Raw genomic sequence first — 20,563 nt, 5'->3', positions numbered from 1 at the left:
GGTAAATGCAATGACCGGGGAGAAAAGCTGTACGAATTTTGTGTAGAACATCAAATGGTTCTCACCAATACATGGTTCAAACTTCCAAAACGTCGTTTATACACATGGAAAGCTCCTAAAGATGATCCTCAGAATCCTGACTCAACAAGGAACCAAATTGATTACATTCTGATAAATAAGCGTTTCAGAAATTCCATCAAAAGAGTCGCAGCATATCCAGGTGCAGATATTTCCTCGGATCATAATCCACTGATAGCTAACGTAAGAGTTCGTCCGAAAATCATGAAGAATAAGCCTAGAAGAAAGGTACTAAATACACCTAATCTGCAAAATTGTGAAGCTCGGCAGAAAATTGCTCAGGATTTGAATAGGCATTTAAAAGAAATCAATACCAATAACTGTGAAACAGCAAATGATTTATGGAATCAGTTTAAAAGTCGGGTAGAGATACTTCTTCAAAACAAAGATCAAAACATACATCCAATGAAGAAAAAGAAATGAATGACAGATGATATTCTTGAACTAATGGAACAACGAAGATTAGTAAAAAATGATGCAGAGGAATACAAAAAATTACAACGCCACATAAGGAAAGAAATACGTGCTGCGAAAGAGAACTGGATGAAAGAACAATGTGTGGAAATGGAAATCTTTCAGTCTAAACATGATCTGTTCAATATACATCGAAAATTAAAGGAAATAGCTGGCATGTACAGAAAACGTAACCTTTCTGTACTGGTTGATGTTACAAACAGGCCTATTATTAATGAAGAAGAAGTTTTAAATACTTGGGAAAATTATCTGATAGAACTTTTCTGTGATCAGAGAGGTGAGGAATCTAACCAACGAGCTAATTGTGAAGGCCCTGACATTCTTAAATCAGAAGTGCTATATGCTGTGAAAGTTTCAAAAAGCAAGAAATCACCAGGTCCAGATAACATCCCTGTAAAACTTCTTAAAATGATTGACGAAGACAATATCCAATTCTTGGTAAAGTTGTTCGATACTATATATAATACTGGAGACATCCCATCTGACTGGCTGTTATCTACATTCATCACGTTGCCAAAGAAGCAAAAGGCATGCAAGTGTAATGATTATAGGCTAATAAGCCTCATGAGCCACACACTTAAAGTATTCCTTCGTGTAATACATAACAGAATCAAGACTAAGTGTGAGCAAGACCTCGACGAAACACAGTTTGGGTTCAGAAATTCGTTTGGTACAAGGGAAGCACTGATTGCCCTAAATATCCTAATTCAGAACAGTCTAGATCAACAGCAAGAAGTGTTTGCTTGTTTCATTGATTTTGAAAAGGCATTTGACAGAGTACAACATCCAAAACTTGTAGAACTCCTAAAGGATATAGGAGTTGACAGCAAAGATATCCGCATTATTGAAAACCTTTACTGGAGACAAAAGGCCGTTGTCCGAATCGGAAATCAAACTACAAACGAGATAGCCATCCAAAGAGGAGTTAGACAAGGTTGTGTTTTGTCTCCATTGTTATTCAACCTTTACTCGGATAAAATTTTCAAAACAGCTTTAGAAAATCAACAATATGGAATAAAAGTAAATGGCGGCATAATTAACAACATAAGATATGCGGATGATACAGTCATCCTGTGTGACAATTTTGAAGGTCTCCAGCTCCTGCTCAATAATATCAGTGCAGTAAGTGAGGACATGGGACTAAAAATAAATGTAAACAAGACCAAGTTCATGATCTTCAGCAGACGTGCCAATGCTGAGGCAATCTTACAACTAAACAACCGACAGATTGAGAGAGTAACCACTTTTAAATATCTGGGTGCCATTGTCACTGAACAACTTGATCCCGAGAAAGAAGTGAAACAGAGGATAGCAATAGCACGAAAAATGAAATCTTTCTTTTGCAATGACTACTTAAATTTAAAACTTAGACAGAGGATGGTCAAGTGCTATATATGGTCAGCCTTGCTATATGGTGTGGAAACATGGACTCTCAAGAACATATCAGTGAAACGCTTGGAAGCCTTTGAAATGTGGATCCACCGTAGGATGCTCAGGATTTCGTGGGTTGCACGACTAACGAACCAAGAAGTACTCAGAAGGGCAAGAGCAAGTCGGGAACTCGTTCAAACAATAAAACTCCGGAAGATCTCTTACCTTGGCCACATCCTTAGAAATGACCGTTACCTCATCTTACAGCGGATTGTACAAGGCAAAATACAGGGTCGAAGAGGTGTCGGGAGGAGGCGAACATCATGGCTTGGAAACATCAAAGAATGGACTGGAATTCACAGTGTTGAAAGACTTTTCCACCTAGCAAGAGATCGTTCTGCATTCGCCACAGTGATCGCCAACGTCAGGGGGACCTGATACGGTACTATGAAGAAGAAGAACTCTTTAATGTATAATAGATCCTTATGACTTTGGAATTCACTTCCTGCTGCTGTCAGAACTCAATATCGAAATTTAAGACTGCATGTAGAGTGGTGACATATGATAGGTTGTGTGTTTGTCGTAAGTAGGCTAGTAACATTCAGGGACGGCTGGTGCAGAAATTCAGTTGTGTGTTGTAACATATTCACCCTCGAAAAAGAGCAGTTTTCAAGAGGCTCTCTCTCCACTGAATTTTCCATACTGAACAAATACGTTAACAACCCCAACACTTATTCATATTTGTCATACAAAACTAAAACACACAATAACACCTGCAATGGCAAAACATTCACGAACTCGCAAACACATGGTGTGAGCGCGCAAAAATAGAACTCAATATTACCACAATCACTGAAATAAAACCAGCAACGTCGTAATGCAAAATTACATGTTATGTTCTTATAGGGAAATTTACCAACTGAACATTTTATAATTAAAGAAAATCACAATATCATGTCCTTATTTTGACAAGATAAAAAGTACAATTTTTATAGTTCATCGTCGAAATGCAAGAGTGACCAGTACTGCCTTTCTGTGTTTGAACGAAGACTTGGCTGTTGTTTCCACAGCACATCGAAAAAGTTGGGCATGCATGCGCAAAAGCCAGAGTTCCTTCTTACTGGCAAACAGCTTAGAAATTCTCTCCAAGCTGTGTTCTGTACAGCATCCGGCATGGAGCGCACGACTAGTTACGTGGTTGTGAGAGGAGTTGAATGACTTCCTTTTCTTTGGCCGACATCTTTTTCAATGCACTGTACTTGACTGTAGATAATATTGTTAAAGTATTTTATTTTTCAAATAGACAGGTCTGCAGCACTTCAGCACATAAGGTAACATGGTAACATTGCCATTTTACTGTACAGCTGAAGAACACCGCTTCTTTTAATTAATACCGTATTTACGCGAATAATCCCCGCACCCTTTTAGGTAGGCTTATTTTGAAAAAAGAAATGCCAACTTTGACGCAAAAAAACCGCATCCCAATTTTTTAAAAATGTGCGGGTATTATTCGCGTAAATACGGTATTAGGTTATTATTATTGTGTATAAGGGCCATTGAAAAACAAACGAGCCAGAAGTTATAAAATGAAAACCTGTACCGTTATTTCAAAGTATTGCCCAGCACTGTTGAGACACTTGTGCCACAGCGCACAAGGCAGGGAATGGCCTTCTTGTATATAAAATGAGGCCCGTTTATGTGTTTGTAAAGAACTATGTTTTGTGGTTATGGTTTTATAGCTTAGTTTATAGTGTGTTAAAAATTCCTCCAACAAGCGACGTCAGAATGTCATAACAACCACAGGGCACAACACAAGAAGATGGCCCAATGACACCATAACAAATTCATCAAGTTGTCGCTAATTTTAAAGTTCAATAATAGTTTTTACCTAGAACTGTGACAAAAAAGTAACTTCTCTCTCTACAAGTTACAAGCTAAAAACACTGGAACTTAATTACTTCCTTCGAAATAAGAACTAACCCAAGAACGCAGTATACGATTAAATATTCCGAATATTCCGCCAAAACCTCATCGCGTTGGAATGTATTTGTCATTTTGTACTATTTAGTTTTAATTAAGTCATATCTTACATTTGAATATGGCCTTGGCCATCAATATGTTAATTCTTCTCGTACCTAAACTAGTTAAATTCCTAAATGTTCGTAACAATTCTCTTAATAGTCATAGGTCAAATTTTAAACAGGTACCTGGTTCAGTTTTGAGGTGATGATATGGCTGGTGCTGCCCTTTAAAACGGGTGAAACATGTACCATATCATATTTTAATGAGGATTAAACCTTGTTTTTATGATTGATTGTATTGAATAGATCGAAGAAAAAAATTATATTTTTTAAAATATAAATTACTTTCAATACGGATTTCACAATGATTCTTATAACTTGTAACTCACCAAGAGGGCGAGACAAATTTGCAAGCCTTCAAATATCCAGCTGGAGATGGACACACTCAAAGTCATGTCAAGGTTAATGGTTACAGCGATGTGTAGATTCACAGAGCCCTGCATCCGAGAGAAACGACCAAGCAATGCTCACAGAAGGAAGAAGTGAAGGGAACTGCCTACCTGCCTTACATTCACAACACCACAGATCCTCCGCAAACACAATATAAAAACAGTGTTGGCACCGTCACTAAAACTGCTCACAGTTTGGGTAAAACCATGGACAAACTGGCCCCAATTTTACATCATGGGGTATACGAAACTCCCTGTACTTGCAGCAAACATGCTGGTCCATTGGTACTCATGTCAAGGAACATGAATGAAATATTAGTCTTAACCAGCCAGAGAAATCAGCAAGAGCTGAGCACGCTCTATCGTCGGGTCATGATGTCGTGTTCCAAGATGCTCGAGCTCTTACCCACACTAGACACTACAGGTCCAGGATTATACGGGAAGCTGTGGAAATACATAGAAATCCTAACAATTTCAACAGGGACACTGACCATCAATTAAGTAATACGTGGTTGCCAGCCATTAAGGATATATTAGTTAGTTCCCTTTCCTGTCCCTTCACTATTGTTATTTTGTTTCGGTATTTTCCAAATTCGTACGTTCCTCATCGCCAGATGTTTCATTCCAGACTTGTGTCAATGTCATACTTTCATATGCGTGTACACCTGTTATGTTATACGACTCCCGCTCAGACTAATTCTGATGGTTCCGCCGGCTTCCGCTTGGAACGCTAGCGCTGTACCACGGCTGGTGATCCATCTGGTGATGAATGAACGTACCACTTCCACTTCTATTGTAACATCTAAATTCAAACCTCATTGTTTGAGAAGCCTTTCTCGTGAACAGTCAAGATTTTCTTCTGAAGATGCAGAGCAAATTTCTCTGCGAAACTTAAAGAATTTCACCTTATCTTCATGACACGGCATAAGCCCCAAAGCCTATATCATGTCTATAAGTATGGGCCGTGAAAGCATCAATGGCAACATGTATAGTGCCTGTCTGCAGTACTGATGTAGAACGCTGCTCCACTAAGGAGTCAAACTGTCAATGGAGAGATGGTGTGAAATAGCATTAGCAGACGAATAAGCTTGAGTGGGTATTTTAAAAGTAGGAAAGATATGACAATAAAGTTGGAATTCAAGAAGAGAAATTGGGGTAAATATTCATTTATAGGAAGAGGAATTTACCACAGGAAATGTTCAATAAATTTTTAAGTTCTTTGAAATAATTTAAGAAAGGACTAGGTAAACAATTGATAGAGAATCTGCGATCTGCAGATCAACATCTTTCCATCTTCATCAAGGGCAGTATTGTCATCCTCAGAGTTATAGAGTTGGTTACTTTATCACTGCCTCTTATTTCCTATACCCGGTATGATTCCATTACTTACAAAGCTACTGAATGGTCTCGCCTGAAATATGTACATTATTTATTACAGTCCATCTCTACAAGGGAGCACATAAATGCATGAGGGAGTAGCCATTGCGATTACTGAGGAACGACAACTCCTTGCGGCCCTCCTCCGTCCAAGACTTCTCCAGCTGCAGCCAGCGACGATCAACGTAGTAGTCTATGCAGCTATCAAACTCCTTGTTGTCATACTCTGTCACTTGGATTGGGATGAAAGGGTCCATATGCTCAAATCCCTGCAGAAAAGATTACAACCAGTCATTACATACATACATACATACATACATACAAACATACATACATACATACATACAAGGGTTGATTAAAAAATGATACAACAATTGTTTATCTCTCCAAAATGTACTAATTAAATTTGAAAGTGTGCGACACCACATGGAGGTAGGGATGCAGGAAACTCTGGTAAAGTAAAGGGGCAAAGCAACCTGTATACAATTGTTTGTACGTATTATACAAGCTGTTTAACATCCTTCAATGTGGTATTGTCAAAACCATCTTACTCAATTCTTGACAGTTCTGTCATTCAACCTTTCCATTCCAATTTCCTTCCTGACATCTTCATTCCTCCCTAAGTCTTTTCTATCACACTTGTTAGCAATTTCATTTCACTGGTTTGAATTTTATGCTCCTCTCTTCTTCTCACTGCCTAGGTCTCCGTTACATACGTCAATATAGTTATACACTATGTGGCACAGATGACAAAAATGTAAGAATTATTGCTAATCTTTACTGGAATCAAAGAGCTAAAGTATAAATAGAGAACCAATAATCACAAACACTCACATGAGCACACTGCTTGCCTGGTGGCCATGGTCATTAAACGGTCTGACACCAGACAATCAGAATGTTGACCAGCAGGGTGGGAGTGGTGCTGGTGTACAACTAGATTATGTGCCAAAAACCTGGAATAAATTCCAAACCTCTCTGCAGTGCTCATATGGAGTGAGAGCATATGACGCTCTTGATGGTGATTTGTCCGTCGGATGGGGATGTTAAGCCTTGAGCAGACCCCTTGGTGCTATTCAACAGGAGTAGGCTATATGCCGGCACCAGGTTTCACTCTCCCCCTTCCTACCATCATATATCACATCATTCATTTCATCTCATTAACTCCTCTGATGAGGTTGTGATCAGAAAGGGCATTAGGTCATAAAAACCCGTCACGACAGATTCATCTCGCCTCTTACCCGACCCCGTAGAGAAATGGGACAAGGGTTGGACAAACAAACAGTTGTATCAGCACACTAGTTTAATCCAAAATCGGTTTTTGGACTCTACGGTTCATCATCAGTGTTAAAATTATTTACAACATTTAAGTCCACATGAGTGTCTCATCAAAATGAGTTAAAATGAGTTTAAAAAAGTTTAAATGGAGCCCTGTTGAGATCAACTGTAAAATAAGAAAAAGAAAGAACAAGTGTAAGAGTGTGCAAACAATACATATAAACTTACAATGTTGTTGCTTTAAAAATTAATTTCATGTCCTTTTCGATCCCTAAAAAGCTATGATTATTGTTATAAACTTTTTCCGCAAAAGCTGAGTATCTGGTGTACTTTACTGCCTTGAAATGTTCTTGGTATCTTTGATTTAAGGTTTATCCAAGCCTTCCTACATAAAACATTTTGCAGTCGTCACAAGTGAGTTCATATACTCCTGCATTGGTGTAGATGTCTTTGTTGTTGATACTATGTATATGTTCTGATAAATAAATAAATAAATAAATAAATAAATAAATGAAAATAAATAAATAAAATAAATAAAATATATAAATAAATAAATAAAGAAGCAAACAAACAAACAAACAAACAAACAAACAAACAAACAAATAAATAAATACATTTTATACCATACTGCAGTAGTTCAGTTGCACAATTTCAAGGTTCTGGCCTCCAATATTTATCAATCAAATCCCTACTCTTTCACCTCTGGTTATCACCACCACCTCTTCTCCACACTGAATTTCATACCATAGTCGATAATTTCTCATGCAGTAAGTTCAGTTATTCTTGCACTTCGTAAAGTGTCCATTCCCCACCAAAATGTAATCTCTCTTTTATACCCAACGCTTCACAGTTTCATCCATAACCATTATAAAGGAAAGTGTTGACAGGACACTTCCCTGTCTTAGTCCAGTAACATTCCTAAACCATTACATCCTCCCAACTTGCCTCTAGACACAGCTAAAACAGAACTTCCTTTCTTCTTTTCCCCTTGTTATAGTGGAACTTATATCAACTTATCTAATTCCATCTCCTAGCATTCCTTCCTTTCTTCAATTTCTTGAACCTCAGATAGCAGAGAACAGGAGGTTTAGGAAATCAAAGAGGAATTTGGAAAGGGAATCACAATCCAAGGAGAGGAAATCAAAACCTTGATATTTGCTGATGATATTGTTATTTTATCTGAGTCTGAAGGAGAACGGGAGAAACTGCTGAATGGTATGGACAGATTCTTGCGAAATGAGTACAATACAAAAGTAATGGAATGCAGTCATACAAAGTCAGGTGATGCAGGACCTGAAGTCTTAAAGTAGATGGATAGTAGAATACCTAATGGTGGCAGAAATAAAACGTACACGTAAGGAAGTATGTTCATTTCGAACAATGACATAGAAATTAGGAAGATGTTTTTGAAGACTTGTATGGAAGTGAAACATGGAGATAACTAGCTCAGAAAGAGAATAGAAGCTTTTGAAATGTGGTGTTACAAAAGAATACCAAAGGTGAGATGAGTAGATGAAATCACGAATAAAGAGATAGTGAATAAAATTTGTGGGAGCATATCGATTTAGAATGATAGGACACATCTTAAGACACACAGGACTTTTTCGGTTGGCTTTTGACAGAAGTGTAGGCAGTAAGAATGGTAGGGATAGACCAAGGTATGTATACGACAAGGAGATCAGAGCCGATGTAGGATGTAACAGTTACGAAGAAATGTGTGAGCTGGATCAAATGAGATTATGGGTTAATGACTAAAAGACAACAACAACAACAGTGGAAGCCATTTCTTTTCAATTCTGATTCACAGTTATAGAGGTAGTTTGTCAACTTCCCTGCGTATAATACCATAAAGGGTCTGTCGTATAAACCCAGGCCGAGCGCACACTGTTCGTACTCTGCGCTACAACAGCTGCCTCAGCCCAACTTAAATCGTGCGTGGTCGCCCTACTTTAAGCGTGTATACGATCTTGTATGAAATCTTACCTTATAAGACATGCTGAAACTGTAATTCTTTATAATGAGGGACTTCTTAAAGAGCATTAGGATTTTCTCCACACCAATAGCAAGAGTTACGATTGTCCACATGACCATTACGATGAAACTAGGCCTCGTCTGAAAAGAACACAAGCTGCGGGTCGAATAAACGATCATTCAATGATGCAAGATACCACTCACAATATCTCACTCTTGTGACTGGATCAGCAGGCCCGTGTAAACCTGCATGGTTTGATGTGTAACAGCTCTGTGTGCAGAAGAAACCAAAACCCCTCCTTGCTGTGCTAATTTTGTGAGTGATTTATTTGGTGACCGTTCAAGATTCACACCAATGTCGTCTAACTTTTCCTCTGTTAAAACTACATGAATCTCTGCTTCACCAGGCAATTGTTCAACAGATGAATCGCATCCCCGTTGAGCCAACTCGTCCATCAAATAACTTTTACATACGAAAATACGGTGTTGCAATGATAAGTGTGCGAGAATGGCGGCTGATGGTAGGCAGACGCTGCTTAGGTCTCCAAGAGTAGAAACGCTGTTGCACTACGAGTATAGTGAGATGGCGCCCAAACAGTGCTCCTCTTCCTCTCTCTCTTTTACAATTGGCTTTACGTCACACTGACACAGATAGCTCTTATGGCAATGATGGGACAGGAAAGGGCTAGGAGTGGGAAGGAAGCGGCCGTGCCCTTAATTAAGGTACGGCCCCAGCATCTGCCTGATGTGAAAATGGGAAACAATAGAAAACCATCTTCAGGGCTGCTGACAGGGGGGTTTGAACCCACTATCTCCCGGATGCAAGCTCACAGCTGCGCACCTAAGCTCCTCTTCTAACCATGCTTTTATCTTTCCTACCAATCTCCTTTCCATTATTTTTGGAATATGTGATATGAGTGCAATTCCTTGATAGTTATAGGTTCCTCCTTCTTTGTATTATTACTTCCCTTCCCCTCTCTTCTGGCACATATTTCCCTGCCTTTCCAATTTCATTCTTCCAACTGCCGGCTCCTTGGCTGAATGATCAGCGTAGTGCTCTTCGGTTCAGAGGGCCCTGGGTTCAATTACTGGCCAGGTCAGATATTTTAACCTTAAATGGTTAATTCCCTTGGCTCATACACCGGGTATTTGTGCCGTCCCTAACGTCCCTGCAACTCACACACCGTACATAACACTATCCTCCTCTACAATAACACACGGTTCCCATATAAGGCAGATGGCGACCACCCGCATCGGTGAATTGCCTTACAAGGATGGCACCAGGCTAAAAATACCCATACAAAATTACTGTATTTCTCCGAATCCAAGACAACCCTGAATGCAAGATGACCCCCATGTTTTCCTTCAAACAAATTAAATCAGGCATAAAAAGTGCTTTGTAAAATCATACGAAAGCCTTTATTGTACAGTACGCATTTCTAGACCATCTCTGTCTTCATGCTAACGCTGAACACTGACTTCTGTTGTGCCATATTTCTTTATTTCCGTGGGTTTAATAACAATTAACTTAAAATTGAAAACATAATATCAAAGAGAACCCGCTGAAAATTTGCCTGCAATACCTGTTTTACATGAGTCTGCAATACGACGATCCATCAAGAAAATATTCCTGCTGTTTATAAAACTGTCACTTTTACTCAGTATAATGTACACCCGGTTGCCGCTACACGCACGTCTTGTTTGCCGGGTTCAGTCAACTTCAGCGGCTAGTGACGTATATGCCTAATAGAGACATGAGTGTTAAGGTCAATGAATGAGTTAATTGTGCTGTGGTATGGCCATTCCGCCCTTGTGTTTTTCGCGCACATACCACACAATTTCATCTTCGACTACTTTAAAGCATCCTTCTTGCCAGCCAGTACAGTACCCATTTTGTAGGCTATCTTTGTCTTCACTCTAACAACAAATATTGGCTTTAGTTAGGCCTATGCCATAATTTCTTGTGGCTGCACAATTATTCTTCATTTTCACATGTTTAATAACCAATCACTTAAAATTGGCTACATAATACAGATTATTATTATTTATTTATTTAGCATATGATGCTACAGTTGACAACTGACTATGTACCAGTTCTTAACAGGCACGAAAATAAATGACTATATACATACAATATATATATACATACAAACTCCATATTTTTTTTTTTTTTGCTAGGGGCTTTACGTCGCACCGACACAGATAGGTCTTATGGCGACGATGGGATAGGACAGGCCTAGGAGGTGGAAGGAAGCGGCCGTGGCCTTAATTAAGGTTCAGCCCCAGCATTTGCCTGGTGTGAAAATGGGAAACCACGGAAAACCATTTTCAGGGCTGCCGATAGTGGGATTCGAACCTACTATCTCCCGGATGCAAGCTCACAGCAAACTCCACATTAAAAAGGTTAACGTGGGGGTCTTTCAGTCTCTCAGAGACGAATGTCCAGCTCTTCCAGCCAAGAGAGTGCCTCAGGGGTCACTCGGTGATTGTCCTCGATGGAACCAGCAAAAGCTCGCAGAGGGCAGTCCTTCGGAATGTACAGGATGGTTTACACTTCAGCACCACAGTCACAAGCTGGAGAGTCTTTGCAGCACTACTGACGCAGAGCAGAAGCACTTCTTCCTACTCCGCACCGTATCCTGTTGAGTGTGTCCAGGTGGAGCGAGGAAGGTTGAACCCAGGCAACTTTGCAGTTGGATCCCTGATGTTGACAATGCCATGAGGGTGTGATTGAGACCATTCGTGTTTCCATACTTCATCAGGCTTGAAATGTGAATTAACTAATTCCTTTGCCATCTTCCAGGCAGGTTTCCGTGACTTGAGTCTCGTTATGGCATTTTCATCTGTATCCTGATGTACTGGGAGGTAACTGTTCTTCGCTATCCTGGTCCACAGTCTAACAAGGGCGCTTTGCCATCTGATGTGAGGAGGTTGAATGTTGCTCAGTAATGGTAACCATTGAGGAGTAGAGCGCAATGTACCAGATATAATTCTCATTGTGTGGTGCAGTTGGACATCAACCAAACTAGTGTGGGAGCTATTGAGCCATACAGAGGAACAATATTCAGCTGGTGACTATACTACTGCTAGAGCAGTTGTTCATAGTGTGCACGCGTCTGCACCCCATGAAGTACTAGCTAGTCTACCCAGCAATTTGTTATGGCTTTTAAGCTTAGCAGCCAGTTTCTCAAGATGGCGTCGATAGGTTAAAGACCTGTCTAAAGTTACACCAAGATATGTTGGGTTGGTATTACACTGCAGTGTGTGGTTTCTGAACCTGATTGTAGATTGATAGTTTGCCAGTCTGTTATTTAGGTGGAATGCAGCTACCTCTGTCTTTGGTGGACTAGGTTTCAGGTGCCATTTTTTGAAATAATCACCCATCTCGTCAAGATCTTGGGATAGACTGTCTTCTGTCTCATTGAAGTCTGTTGTTTGTATGGTGAGGTTGATAAATTACAACCTGTTAAAAATCTGCCGGCAATATCTGTTCAACGTAGCTCTACAATATGACTATCTAACATGAAAATACTCCCGGTGTCTATAAAACTGAATTTTACTAAGCATCAGGTACAGTAGACTGGTTATAACTCTGCCACTGAGTAGCCGTGGTTTTTCTAAGAATTCGAAAGCTTGCATGTCTTGATGCTATTTTGCAGACTTGAGAAATGCTTTTGTAGAGGCTACTAGAATGTCATTCACTCTTCACTATTTCCCGCAGTACAGTGACATTACAACCGGTTGGGGGTGAAAGGAAGCAGCTGCCAGTGGTGTTCATTACAGTCAAGTCGTGAATGCAAGACGATGCTCGATTTTTCACTTGAGATTCTGAGTGGGAAAAAAGTCTTGGATGCGGAGAAATACGGATTTTCTAACAATGTCTAATAATAATAACAACAGCCAGAATAAGAAGAAGAAACTTCAAGACGACAAGACTTTCCAAGAAAAGCCGAAGCTGAAAACAAGGAAGGCATGGACCGAAGAAAGAAAGAAAGAAAGAAAGAAAGAAAGAAAGGAACAACACCAGCAATGAATGCAGGAGTAATGGGCAGATATTAAAGCCTGGGGAAGGAGACAATCGAAATGACGTGGTCCTTAGTTGCCCGAAGCAACATGAATGAGTGATAGTAATAATAATCCACGAACTTACTATGATGTCGTAGCAGAGGGAGAGGTGATACTCCCATGTGGCGCAGCTCAGGAGTTCCTAATCAGCTAACGTGAGCGAAATAAAATAGCTCTCGCGGGCCAAACACACTGTAAACAGCGGCACCTCTCGATCTCAACAACCGAGCTGTAATTATGTGATCATCTAAAGGATCACTCCAACCACTTACTTTCAACTTGTGAACCTGGCATGATGTATTATAGTCGACTTGGATGCAGACAGTTCGGGCTCTCAGGACAATTTTCGGTCCAATAGAAGAAAATGGAACTGGAGCAAAAGGTGAACTGCAGACCTCTATAACCACACAGTTTCATCAATACTGTATCGAGGAGATGTTTGACATTTTTTGGACATACAGTAGTTTTAGGATGGATAATAACAGACTTGCAAGAATATTATTTAATGTAACAAATTCCAAAACAGGAGAATAAGTTAACTGGAGGAAACAAGAGGCGACCTGAATTAATTAATGAATTAATTGAACATCGGGGAAGACATCATGAGAAATTGCAAAGTCTTCAGGACCTAAGTAAATAAACACACATTTACGGTGAAAACTAGTACCAGGACTGGTACAAAGTGGTCAGAGGCAACACAGTGAGTTCATGAAGATTTTGGAAGGCAAAAACCAATGAACAAGTTCCAACGTGCTCTATGAATGGGCACAACGAAATAATAATAATAATAATAATAATAATAATAATAATAATAATAATAATAATAATAATAATAATAATAATAATCTCTGTTGTTCAACTGCGTTCTTGAGAAAGTGATCCGTGAATGGCACAGAGAAATGAGTTATGAAGGAGTTGAAAGCAGAATCAGACTAGGCCACAAGAACAAGAACCTTTCAATTGACTGTCTAGCATTTGCAGACGATCTTGCAGTTTTTGCTGATTCCTTGGATGTGGCCACGAAACAACTTCTGGATCTCCTTTCAGAAAACGAAATTCATTACAAACATCAAACTGGAAGATAGGAAAAACTAGAAAGGGTCCATTCTCAGTTCAATACGGACCAAAAATGAAACTCTTATGTTTAAACATCAAACTGGCGCCAAGTGAGCTAGAAGACACTCACGGAAAAGTCAAGCGGGTTGAAAAATTTAAGTATCTTGGTGAATGGACAGAACTTAACATGTCAGAAAAAGAAGCCTTTGCATCACACATGAATAAAATTGAAATGCCTCACCATCTGACTAAAAATGTCTATAACAAAAGATTTATATCTCTGAATGCAAAAATCAAACACTATTGCACTGTCATCCGGCCAGAGGCTCTATATGCAGCAGAATGTCTCGCCATGAACAAAAAAAGGCATGATAGAGAAATTGGAGGCTAAGGAAAGGAAGATTTTGAGGAAAATCTTAGGCCCAGTCAAAGACAATGGTGAGTTTAAAAGATGGCACAACGAGGAGTTGTACTCGCATGTGGAGAAAATAACCGATCTGGTGCGGAAAAGGAGCATTATTTTTTATGGACACATGGCCCGAATGAAGTCAACACGGTTAACCAACTGCATTTTCACTTTCCTCCAAGAGAAAAAGACAATGGGGGCATGGTTCAGTGAGGTAAAGAAAGATCTGCAGGAGATTGGGATCTCGTTTGAAGATATCCAGGAGTGTGATCCACTAAAGAAAAAAATCCGAAAACATCACAGTTTCTAACCAAAGCCGAAGCTGAAAACCGGAAAGGCATAGACGAAAGAGCAACACCATCTACGAATGGAGGAATCAGACTGGACCAACTTTAAGGCTCAAAGGAAACAGCTGAAATTATATGGTCCTTAGTTGGTCGAAAGGAATCAAGAATAATAATAATTCTCTTTCTCTTAGTCGTTACACTCAAGACCGAGTAACGTCACCCAAGCACTTTGGTTTTACTGCCTGTAAATCTACCGGCATGAGGCTGATGTATTTGAACAGGTTCAAATAGTGAAACCTCGTTAAGAAGTTTCTGCAGGGGACAAAGAAAAAGAATGTGTTACCCAAGAAAACGTACTAATGAATATATGAACAAAAACTATCCAACAAGGATATGGAAACACTAGATACCACTTTTTCCGACATGAGGGCATTTTACGTTGTGTATCGACAGGTACAGTGAAAACTATAGGCCTATCTACCATCTCTAAAGATGAAAGTATTAGAAGGTGTGAAAAACACGAGAGAACAAATATGAAAACCTTTTCTGCTGGGTATTATAAAATACCTCTACACTGAAAGACATCAAATATGAAAACAAGTGCACAGGGGCCAACAAAAATATCTATTATTGCAGATCACACTCTTTCTAAAACAAATGTTAGTAGGAGCCTTTTTTTTCAGAGCAGTGGGTCTTCTTCTTCATAGTACCGTATCAGGCCCCCCTGACGTTGGCGATCACTGTGGCGAATGCAGAACGATCTCTAGCTAGGTGGAAAAGTCTTTCAACACTGTGAATTCCAGTCCATTCTTTGATGTTTCCAAGCCATGATGTTCGCCTCCTCCCGACACCTCTTCGAACCTGTATTTTGCCTTGTACAATCCGCTGTAAGATGAGGTAACGGTCATTTCTAAGGATGTGGCCAAGGTAAGAGATCTTCCGGAGTTTTATTGTTTGAACGAGTTCCCAACTTGCTCTTGCCCTTCTGAGTACTTCTTGGTTCGTTAGTCGTGCAACCCACGAAATCCTGAGCATCCTACGGTGGATCCACATTTCAAAGGCTTCCAAGCGTTTCACTGATATATTCTTGAGAGTCCATGTTTCCACACCATATAGCAAGGCTGACCATATATAGCACTCTGTCTAAGTTTTAAATTTAAGTAGTCATTGCAAAAGAAAGATTTCATTTTTGTAAATATTTTTCGTGCTATTGCTATCCTCTGTTTCACTTCTTTCTCGGGATCAAGTTGTTCAGTAACAATGGCACCCAGATATTTAAAAGTGGTTACTCTCTCAATCTGTCTGTTGTTTAGTTGTAAGATTGCCTCAGCATTGGCACGTCTGCTGAAGATCATGAACTTGGTCTTGTATACATTTATTTTTAGTCGCATGTCCTCACCTACTGCACTGATATTATTGAGCAGGAGCTGGAGACCTTCAAAATTGTCACACAGGATGACTGTATCATCCGCATATCTTATGTTGTTAATTATGCCGCCATTTACTTTTATTCCATATTGTTGATTTTCTAAAGCTGTTTTGAAAATTTTATCCGAGTAAAGGTTGAATAACAATGGAGACAAAACACAACCTTGTCTAACTCCTCTTTGGATGGCTATCTCGTTTGTAGTTTGATTTCCGATTCGGACAACGGCCTTTTGTCTCCAGTAAAGGTTTTCAATAATGCGGATATCTTTGCTGTCAACTCCTATATTGGAGGTTACACTCGACCTTGTGCAACTGCGAGGAATGACTTTGGCCACCATTTTGAATCAAACAAAAACTTCGACCAACCTGAGTGATCGAGTCGAAACTCAAAGGTGCGAGTTTCAACATTCACGACCTTTGCGCGCTTATGCCAGTCCACTTTCTGACAGATTTTAATTTTGTCTTCATTATTAAGGAATTTTACAACATTTTCCATGTCCATAACTAGGGTATCACAAGACAATTATGCACCACGCTGGTCTATTTCACACGAATATGTTCCTAATCCAGATATAGGCTACCGTATCACTCAACATGAAATACAAATGCAAACAGGCTCACTCCGCTGTTCAGCAATCCTGCTGCCAACTGGCAAGCAAAACTGAACATTCCTGAGGCTTGCTCCCCGAAAGTGCAACTTATCCTTTGAAAGTCAGCAAGACCTTTCCCTGTAACCACATAATTGTGGCGACGGCTTCTACCTGAGTTGGAAAACCCGTTTCTTTCAGAAGGGATGAAAAATACAGTATTGTTTTCAGGGCTAGGGATAATGTGATCGTACTAAGCGGTAATAGTGAAAACCAGTGATGTGATAAGTGAGGTAATTTTTTATATAGATTTAATACGATGAGAATCACGACTTCAAATTTACAACGTGCTAAGCGGGAAAACGTGTTAATGAGGAAAGCACTAACGGGGTTTCAGTGTACGATTGCACTGAGCCAGGATCAAACCCGCCAATTTGATACCACTTTTTTACATCTTATTTTACTTCCATGATATTTCCTCTTTCCTTCTCTTTTTTTCGCTCTGTTTCCTTCGCCTTTTCATTCTACCATGGTGTCTCCTTTTCTTTCCCTCTTACAGATGTTCTTACAAATGCCCTTTCAAACTTGGACCATTTCTCTTCCACACTTCCCAATTCTGTGCCCAGAATGTCATGTTTCAGGGCCGCCTCAAAATGAGCCTCTCCTCTTTTTAAATTTCCATACTTTGTTTTCCTTTCACTTGTCTACTTTATTCTTTCCATTTTTCCCCACTTTCATCCTTGCTACCACTACTCAAAAGCCTCCATCAAAAGCTTCTAATGGACGAGCTGTTATGTCCAATAACTGCCTACGATTAAAAAAAAAAAAAAAAAAAAAAACGATCAATTACTGCTTTTGTCCTTAACCCAATTGCTTCAGGTTTAATGGTCCTGCATGCTCACTTAGAAATCAGATTTAAATTGTCCCCAACGTGGGTTGGAACTACTGTGCATCACCATAAATGGAGCAGCAACCAGAATTTTCACGCACAGTTTTTAGTGAAGCATTCATAATTACTCAACACCAATGATGTTGGAACAAAGATTTTGTGTGGTAAATCCCAAAACATTCAGGTATATGTAGAGGCACTTCACACTATTCATTGTCTCTTGAAAAACTGGGGTCTCAATACATTAATCTTTGTTCCGATATAAATGGATGCGAGGCTTACGAACCCGGGACGTCACAATGCAGAGGGTAAAGTGGGCCGTAATTTCATCCTCATTAGTGTCACACTACTTGTCACCATCTTTCTCCATGTGGGTTCGATAATTGTCCCATAGCGTAAATATTTGTTTCCCGCGCAATCTGGGAAATGACGGGTCCATAACCTCCAAGAATACAGACAACTCCGATGCAGAATTATCCAAATATTTGTCTCACAGTTCTCCTGATTCCCCTGGAGAGCCTGTAAAGTGATGAATAATTAGTTGGTTATCCCTATTACTAACCCTCACGCAGTGACTGTTTTTGTTACACACGCAGGGCTTAGGCACGATTCCACAGTTTACGCTATGGAACATGACACCTGATGAAATGTTTGTGTTCAGAGGCCATAAACAAGCCACATTCTCATTCTATTCACAGAAGTTTGCAAAAGGGAAACCCTTGCAGGGGTGATCAAAATAAAAGCTCATACATAAGACTCAGCGTGGCACATAAAGGTCTCGTAATTTGAGTTTAACGCCTGGCCAACGCTCGCATGATCGTCACAACAAATGACTCCAGTGGGTTAAAATGATCCCGTCATATACGCAGATAACAAGCTTCAGTGCAGCAGGTGTCTTACTGAGAAGACAGAAAGGACATGAACCTAATACAAGGGAGCAACTCACCTCCTTCCCAAGCTGGTAGACAGGGAGGTCCGATTCCCAGCGGTCGTTGGGGACAGCTATTCGGTCTACGCTCACCACTACTGCTCCATTGCACTGAAACAGGAAACACTCAGGCTCAGTATATCTTTCGAAAAGACCAAAATCATGTTAACTGACCCACTACACAATCGCATTAGATGAACGGGAAATCAAAATAACAGACATATTGAAATATTTAGGAGAAATATAACTTCTACAAAAAGCAGACGTAGCATGACAGAATATATAAACTAACCAGAGCACAATGTATCACCAAGAACACACAACAGCCACAAAATTAAAACCCTATAAAACAGTTACACCACCAGAAATAACATATGCAAGTGAAACACAATTTAAAAGGAACATAGGACAATTTCTATAAAACACTTTTCTGCCTTGTCAATTTGCCTGGTTTGAAAATGGGACATTATAACTGTAAGTGTCCTGTATTTAAGTGCAGACAATGTGGCTTGACTGGTGTGTATCACAGTATCTGTCTGCGGCACAACATAATAATAATTTGAAACCGGTTAATTCAAAATGACCTTACGAGGCAAGCTCATTGGCAGCAAGCAGAGGAGCAAGGACATGTTTGTTTGGTTCAGACTATTGTAATGTTGTTTTAATTTTGACAAACTTGGTACCAACTGAAACTGAAGAATTTGATGGTTAAAATGGCTAGCATGGTCGGATGGGATTAAAAGGAGAAATTCCGATTTATGTGAAACGTCTCAAAACTATAGCAGTAAAAGTAAGGACTTAAGGAAAGGAGAAATTTCAAGAACAGAGCAAAAAGTATTTTAAATTTAACATATAGTGACTTAACTTAATAGGTTTTATTCATTTTATGAATTGAAAATTATTCTATTTTAAAGTGTTTATACTAAATGCCATAGTAAGTGTAAGTTTAGACACAAAGAAATATTTGATTTCTTTTTGAGGCGTAAATAAGGACATAAGTTTCAAGAGCAGGGCAGATTTTAAACTTTAGTACATAGAGACTAATTGAATGTTTTATTTATTTTATGATTTGGAAATTATTCTATTTTTAATGATTTTACTAAAAAGCAAAAGCAAAAGCAAAAGCAAAAGCAAAAGCAAAAGCAAAGCAAAGCAAAGCAAAGCAAAGCAAAGCAAAGCAAAGCAAAGCAAAGCAAAGCAAAGCAAAGCAAAGCAAAGCAAAGCAAAGCAAAGCAAAGCAAAGCAGTTTAGACACAAAGAATATTTTAACGATTTCAAGATTTATGTACCATTTGTTCTGTTGATGACTGTACTTGTACAAATGTTCAAGTCCAAGGATTTAGTTTGATGTTTTGGTACCGCTGAATATGTACGGTAGATTATTGTAAGAAAATGCAAAGTATTGACAAGGTGGAAAAGTGTTTCATAGAAGTTGAATATAAAACCAGTATAGACAAGATTGAACCAACATGGTTTAAATAATGAATGCTGAACATAGGGACATTCACTTCAAACCAAATTAAACAATAGATCACTACATCTGATGAAAACGAACACTTATTCAAGTTGTGACTGTCTCCTTCTAGCTACATATAAACCATTACTCATGTTACTATTCAATAAGACATAATTTATAAATCAAACGGCTCAACTATACAGATAAGGAATACTAACTCCCAGAGCGACTCAAGAATACTTGGTTACCATAAGGACGATGACATGGTTCAACACCAACCGCAGCAGTTTTCATATGTCATTTTGGTTTCAATTTTAAATGTGTAGTCAGACTTTATCAATGTTTTAGACTTAGATTTTAAATCAAGACATACGAAATTGTATGTAAACATATGTTTCTAATTATATCATGGCTGAAGATGACCCAATGTATATAGGGTCAAAAC

The 20,563-nt window shown here is 39.2% G+C and overlaps 1 protein-coding gene across 1 annotated transcript in view; it reads right to left on the bottom strand.

The window, feature by feature from the left end:
• Positions 1-5,608: 5,608 nt before the first annotated feature.
• mRpS29 (mitochondrial ribosomal protein S29) overlaps positions 5,609-20,563 on the bottom strand; it is a 67,072-nt gene continuing 52,117 nt past the window's right edge. The window contains exons 8-9 of the mRNA XM_068230735.1: positions 18,681-18,773; positions 5,609-6,039 (exon numbers count right to left, since the gene is read on the bottom strand). Of these exons, the coding sequence (XP_068086836.1) occupies positions 5,839-6,039; positions 18,681-18,773 (294 nt within the window). The 3' untranslated portion in view covers positions 5,609-5,838. The remainder of the gene's footprint in view (positions 6,040-18,680; positions 18,774-20,563) is intronic.

This window comes from Anabrus simplex, chromosome X, assembly GCF_040414725.1.
Source record: "Anabrus simplex isolate iqAnaSimp1 chromosome X, ASM4041472v1, whole genome shotgun sequence".
Classification (NCBI taxonomy): Eukaryota; Metazoa; Arthropoda; class Insecta; order Orthoptera; family Tettigoniidae; genus Anabrus; species Anabrus simplex.
Note: the sequence above shows the minus strand (reverse complement) of the source record. Positions and strands in the feature narration are given on the sequence as shown.